At 36.0% G+C, this 7,365-nt stretch overlaps 1 protein-coding gene across 5 annotated transcripts in view; it reads right to left on the bottom strand.

The window, feature by feature from the left end:
* The window catches only part of Enox2 (ecto-NOX disulfide-thiol exchanger 2), a 499,315-nt gene that overhangs the window by 41,669 nt on the left and 450,281 nt on the right, over positions 1-7,365 (bottom strand). For all 5 annotated transcript variants that reach the window (XM_023718864.1, XM_023718863.1, XM_023718865.1 and 2 more), the window contains one exon: positions 4,818-4,932. In XM_023718864.1, the coding sequence (XP_023574632.1) occupies positions 4,818-4,932 (115 nt within the window). The remainder of the gene's footprint in view (positions 1-4,817; positions 4,933-7,365) is intronic.

The following is a 7,365-nucleotide window of genomic DNA, read 5'->3' as shown; positions in this document are numbered from 1 at the left end:
CAGCTTTCCTTTTCTTATCTCAGAGGACAAAAACCTTTTGCTCTTTATAAGGCAAATTCCTTCTGGATTTGGATCACTTTGCATTCTTCTTTTGCAGGGTTTATTCCCATAATTATTTTTAAGTACTCTTTCATTCTTTTGTATTTTCACCCTCATGTTCCACATGGCATCCTTACCCTTTTATTGAACAATAAAAACCTACCTCTAACTTAGTATCAGTTCTATTTGTCATTTATAATGCCTGTATTTCTTTTTGCTTCTTATCCAATTTCCTGACTTGCGGTCTTTGTCCACTTTCTTACTGATGGTGTATTTTGCCCTATCTCTATCATTCTACTAATGTATTTCCTACTTAATACTCTTTATCTCAATTCCTCTCTTTTTTGTAACATCTGTTGATTATTCCCTGTTTCTAGAAAAGCTCTTGAATTTTACAACCCACTTCTTTATTTTAGCATTGCAAAACTCTCCTTTTCTAACTTCTATGCTAACTTTTCTTTTATTCTTTTATATTGTCAGTAGTTCACCAAAGTTCTATATTCATCCCTTTTCTTTCTTTAACTTGGCATTCATATTCATTTGTTCACCTTCTCAGGGCTTCAGTGAACAAATACCTCTCTGCCACCATCTTCTATTCCTTCTACTTTCTTCAACTCTGACCTGCTTGCTTCCTTTCTACCTGTGAGCTGAAGCTAAACTCATTGTATTGCACAAATCAGAGCCATTTATCAGTCTATTCAAGCCAGCAATATTGCCTTCCCCAAAACTGATATATTTAACTCTAAGGATGTGACCTTATTTGGGAATGGTATGTACAGTGACTGTCAAGCTACAATGCGGTCATTAGGGTATATTCTAACCTAATATAATTGGTGTCCTTACAGAGAGGAGCAATTTGGCATAGAAGAGGACATGCATACAGGCAGAATGCCATATGAACTTAAAGGTGGAGATTGGGGTAATGCGTCTGTATGTCAAGAATTGCTGAATTTCTGGGTAATGACAGAAGTTAGAGGAGAGGCATAGTACAGGTTGTTCCTCATAACCCTCAGAAGGAACCTTCTTGACATGTGGTTCTTGCACTTCTAGCCTCCAGAACTGTGAAATAATAAGTATATGTGCTTTAAGCTTACCCATTCGTGGTATTTGTTATGGCAGCTTTATTGAACCAATATAACCACCAATCCCTCAATCTCCCACACTAGAAAACCTAGATTCATAGCAGGATCATTCTTTATCTTTATTATCTATATCAATTCTCACAGTAGAGACTTTAGTCTCTTGCCCTAAAAATGACTCCCAGCATCCTTACTTTCATAATCTCTATTTCCTTTACCATTTTTTCTCACTTCCAGTTGTTGTCACTCTACCTGTATCATTTCACATCACAATTCCTATAAAAGCCTCTGATTGTTTTCTCTGAAACCAAAATTACCACCAAGATATGTAATTCATGCTGCTTTCATATTAGGACCATGGTCAAGATGTGTTTATGATATTATATTGTCAACTGTGCCAAAACTATGCTTAGCATTCATTGTCCCCCACATTTGGGACCCATTTTGTCTATTTAGTCTGTGTTCTTCCCTTTACATCACAGTTATTTAAAGTTTTCAGCCCTGCTTATCCACCCATATCAAGATGCTTTTTGACCTTCCTCCGTTCATCCAAAGCCATTCATCTTTCACTCACTGTGACCACTGTGGCTTACACTGATACCTTTTGCCTTTATTGAATTTTAATCAGTACTTTTCAGGTTAGCAACCAGTGGCATTTATTATATTTTATGTGGATCTATTCATATTTACATTTATAACTCCATCACCCTATACATAAGCTTATAGGATACAGTGCTTTCTAATTAACTGGTCAAATTCTTTTTTTGGGGGGGGGCTCAAATTCTTAGTGAGAACAGTGGGAAGAAGAGGGGAAGACGAGGAAGGCTGCTTGCTAAAGGAAGAGAAAGTCTTGCCTAGAACAATGAAGGAGAATCAGTTTAAGTCAATGATTTCCATATACATACTTTGGATCAACAGTATCTAAATCATTTACGATGCATGACAAAATACAGATTAATAAACATCACTAAAGACCTACTGTATCAGATTCTGCAGCCCAGAAATCTAAAACTTGAAAGGTAGCTCAAATGCTTCTTAAATACACCAATTCTTTTTTTTTTAAGTACACCAATTCTGAGAACCACTAGTCTATGTGAAGAAAGCAGAAAGTAGATGCTGAAAGGGAACTGATTTTTTTATGCTTACTGGGTACACGCATTTTCTGTCACAGTTAACAACAGAACTTTCACAATATAATGATTCACTTTGATGTGATTCTCCCTCTTTAATGCAATACTTTGAGAATAGCAATCCTTTCTTCGAAGGCAAGAGTATAACAAGTACTGCATTACAAATATGAGCTAACTAATACAAAATTTCTGGAAGAATAGACATTTTGGGGGCAATTCAAGGAAAGGTAAATAATTTTACTCTCTTTGGGAAGTAAAATATAGCCAGAAACACATTATACTTTCCCAGAATTCAAGTTTGGTAGCATAGAGAAAAAAAATTCTAAGATCTAGCTGTTTAAGCTTTTAATTGGAACTGAGTGATAGCGAAAACATGTAGCTAATTTAGACAAAAACAGAACCTACTCACTGGCTCACACTGAGCAGGATTTTTGCAGTTGAGTACCACAGAAGAGAGATAACAGAATTAGATACGATCGAGGGGAAGAAAAATGCACAAAAGTCCTTGAATTAAAATGAATTGAAACCTTCTGGGAGAAAAGCTATTTGGTAAGGTCCATTAAGTCTATTGTAGATAGCTTTATTTGACAAAGCAGCATCCTGGCATGTGGAACAGGAAAGAAAATAGCTATAAGATGATCTGTCAGGGAGTTTCCAGTCTCTAAACGAATAAGATTCTGTGCAGTAGTCAATACAGCTTTTAACTCAGAAGAGATACAGAAGCAAAATGCAATTATGTAACCCTAGTAAGTGTATTCAATCTGAATCTCCCACATACCCATTTCCTCCCCCAATAACTCCTCAAACTCTGCAATTTATCAAGTGGATGCTCAACTATGCTTGCATTCATTTCATGGTAACACTGGATAGACACTGCATCTTATGTATATACCAAGGGAGAGATAATTCTACAAGTCAAAGATTAATCAGCTATAAAACATCTTAGCTAAGCACTTAAAAATTTGAATAGCTCAATTACTATTAAAGCCTTTGTTTATTTTGGCTACAAGTTTAGAGTATTTATTTTCTGTAACTAGTTTATTATTCTGAACCACTGATTACAAAGAATTTATTCAGTATAGATAGCAATTTATATATTTAGGATGTAATATATGGCAAACATACAGAAAATTCAGATGTAACAGCTAATGAAAGCTTTTTAGAAAAGTCTAACTTGGCAGTTTTCTTTCCTTGAGAGGTTTTTTTTATGGAGTAATGATGTTAACTAACACAACTCAAGTGAGTATGTGGCTTCTGACTTCAATAAATAAGCATTGGAACAAAAGAAATTCAGATCAAATTATGATCTACCTCTCCTCTTCCCTCCCCTACATGACAGGGTGAGTAGCTGCGACTCTAATGTCTAGCACAAATCTTGGAATGTAATAGTTCTCAAATGAATGGGTGAACTCAACCATCACATAATCCTTGTTAGATAGTTTATATTATGTATGGTTTACAACGTGGTAGTTGAGGCTCAGTGGGGAAGATGTCCCTTTCAGGTCAACAAGTGCAGAGCTGGGACTGAAACTCAAGTGTTGACACTTTAGATTCAGTGCTTTTTTTCACTGTGACTTTCTACAATGTAACCTCTAAGATTGCCAGAAAAGACTGCTCTTCTGGTTGGTATTTTATTCACCCTCATGGTTATCTCCCATCTAAGATAGTACATCATGAAACTGAAGGGGATTTTCCCAGTGTTCAAAACGTTTATCCTGCCGCTCCCACTGGAAACTCAACACTGTGGCCTCTGTCTTACAGTAAGACCCTGACTATATTAGGATAGAGCAAAAGCATTTATCTGGACAACTACTTGTGGGCTATATACTCTGCAGTAACTGCAATAGCAGGCAGCAGATAGATACACTGCCGGGCATATGCTGCAGTTATTTTATTTAATCTTTATTTTTTTTCTTTTGGTGAAACCGGGGATTGAACTCAAGCCCTTACGCTTGCCAGGGAAGCCCTTATTCCACTGAGCCATCTCCCCAGCCCCAGTTATTTTAGTTTATAGATTTTTCTTTGACCTTTGTAACTGCTTAATGAAATAGGTAATTTTATGGAAATAAATTTGTGGAAAATCTTTTATGATTTCTATTTTTCAAAACTTTACCCCAAAGTATATAATCAGCTTTTACATTTTTCATAACTTTGTAGCTATATGTGTTTTGCTAATATTTAAATCTTATATCCATCTTTCATTAATTTTGGTATATGATATATTATGTATACATGTTCTTGCTCATGGTTTCTACTGCAGAATATATTACTAAGGAATCCAAATTAAATAAATAACAATTCTGCCTAAATATCCAGTGCTTCTTGGAAAAGGAAGTCTGATTTTAATTAGGTACTTCAGTAGAAGATGAGAGTAAATGAAAACCACAGAAATTCCTGTAGAGACAAGGCTGACAGTGAGCCAATGCATACTTATGTGGCCCACTGAATACTTTTAGCTGGTATTCAGTCTGATGGGTTGATGCTCCTATTGTGTTTTGAGTGAAACGTTTAAAAATATTGCCCTTTAAAGTAGATGTTTGTTGATAATACAAAGCAGAATTATCTTTACCTGATTCCTCAGTTTCTTTTGTTTCTGTTGTTTCTTCTATTTCATCATCAGACATTTCCATTTCTTCTTCTCGCCTGATTCCCATTAATTCATCATTATGAATGTTGCGAATTTCCTAAGGTTAAAAGGTATGATTTTTAGGTGACAAAGTCTTGAAAGTATTAAAAAAAATGAAGAGTTAAAGATAAGATAAAGTAGCTTTGAGGAACATATTAAAACTCTCATGGTACTCTTAAGACAGAGGCTAAAGGCACATTGGGACTAATCAGTCTCACTAGTGAAAGCATACTTGGGTGCACTTTTCCTTGCACTGAATTTTCTTTCTAGAATTAAGAGTCCTACAACTCTATGACTGTTATATTGCTCCAATATTAGAATGTACTTTTGGACACAAAAGATTTATCACTTCTCACTCATAAGGAATTTTGGACTTTGCTTTAAAACTTTTGCCATTTCCAACTTTTCATGTCGCACTCTATAATTTTGCTGGCTGCCACCTTTTTTTTGAGACACAGTTTCACTGTGTGGTGCAAGCTGGCCTTGAGTTCACTATAGAGTCCAGGATGGCTTCGAACTTAGGCTATCCTCCTACCCCAGCCTCCTGAATGCTGGAATTGTAGGCGCGTACCACCACACCCAGCTGCTTGTTTTTTTTTCCCATTCCTTTTCACAGTTTTACTCAAAAGAACTATTAATAGATTTTTTTTGCAATTTTACAAATCACAGCACAAATGAGCCACCAGGAGTAAACTTTTACAAGACCACCCCTCTCATGAATAATAACTAAAAGAAAACTAAAGCTATGTGATATCATTGGACAGTGAAACAAAGCTTGCACATTCTGAAGAGGAGCTGAGTCTCAGAGCAAGGGCCCTTTAGTTTGAGCAGGACTGAGCGAGCTATCCACAGAATGGCTACATTTCTAAAATAGAAGACCCAGTCTTTGTGGGCTAATAATTTGAGAAGAGTTTGAGGCAAAGGAGATAGACACTGACAGAGACAGAGACAGAGTGACCAGAGAAGGAGATTTAAATTGTGTATATAAGATGTATTCAAATTTCTGCATGGTTCCTCAGCCATGAGAGAGCAGAAGATCCTAAATACAACAGCTAAGGTTCAAAGAGCTGAACTGATATTTGAGCTGCCATCCAAAAGACAGGATTTCCAACTTGAATCCAGCCAAGTAAATTGACTATTAAAACAAAGAAAACAAAGTCAGCATTTTTTGGAGGAACACAACAGAATCCAGAAGCTTTACAACATAATATGTTATCCAGAATAATGCCCCAAATTATGTGAAACATTGAAGAACTGGGATGAGATGGCCCACTTCTAAGAGAAAAAGGATAAAGAGAGACTAACCTTGAGGTGGACCAGATGTGATAATTAGAAGAAAAATGATTAAAACACCTATTATGATACTATTGAGTAAAGGAAATAAGCATGAATAAATGAATAAAAAGATAGGAAATCTCTGTAGAGGATCAGAAACTTTAAAAATGAACTGATGCTCCTTTTGTCTGAAAATTAAAAAGCATTTAATTCTGTCTAAAAATAAACAAAAGCATCTTTTTACAAATTTCTCATCCTCTACTGAGATTTATTATTTTTTATTCATTATGAAATATATCTTTTAGATCACTGACCACAGAAATAGCTGATTTAACTGCTTGTCTGCTAATGACCATATATGGGTAATTATGAAACTGGAAAATATGATATTCAAAACAAAATAATTGGATCAGATTATAGGTAAAATAAAGATGACAGAAAAAAAGGAATATAAAGGGAGAATAATATACAAGTATCCAATCTTTATTTATTTACCTAGTATTATTATTTTAATGTATTTAGTACAGGGACTACAGGGTCTCACTACACAGATCAGATTCCTAGTGATCCTCCTGTTTTCAGCCTCCCAAGCACTGGTATTACAGGTGTGCGCCACCATGGCATGCCAGGATGGAACTGCTGGCCCCTGTGCTCTGACTAAGCAGGTGCTTTAATCCACTAAGCTATCTGGCCAGCCCTAAGCTATCTGGCTGGCCCTGAACTATCTAGCCCACCCCAATTTTTAAAATAGCAGCTTTAGAGAGTGTGGGGTTGTGTTCAAAGGTATAGTCTACATATAAATGGAACTCCAGGAAGACCAGAGAGATTGATTTTTAAAAATTTGAAGGTTCACAATGTCGCAAATTTGATGAAAGATATCAATCTACATATTCAAAAAGCTCAGTGTGCCCCAGCAGGGTATATGTGCATGAAAAGCATGTCTGAGAACATCATAATCAAAATGAAGAAAATTGAATAAAAACAAACTTCTGAAAGCAGCTAGAGGAAATACCAGATTATGTAAGGAAAAAACAACAATCTGAATACTCTGATTTCTTTTAGAAATGATAACATATAGAAATCAGTGGAACAATCTTTAAGGTTCAAGGATAAATGAAAATATTTATTAAGAAATTGATATTCAGGAGTTTCCTGCTACCCTGCGCCGGCGGGACCAGTCCCAGCCCAGGCGCAGCGTGGGCCGGACCCTCTCCCA

This window comes from Octodon degus, unplaced genomic scaffold, assembly GCF_000260255.1.
Source record: "Octodon degus isolate 3935 unplaced genomic scaffold, OctDeg1.0 scaffold00063, whole genome shotgun sequence".
Classification (NCBI taxonomy): Eukaryota; Metazoa; Chordata; class Mammalia; order Rodentia; family Octodontidae; genus Octodon; species Octodon degus.
This window is presented reverse-complemented; position numbering and strand designations above follow the sequence as displayed.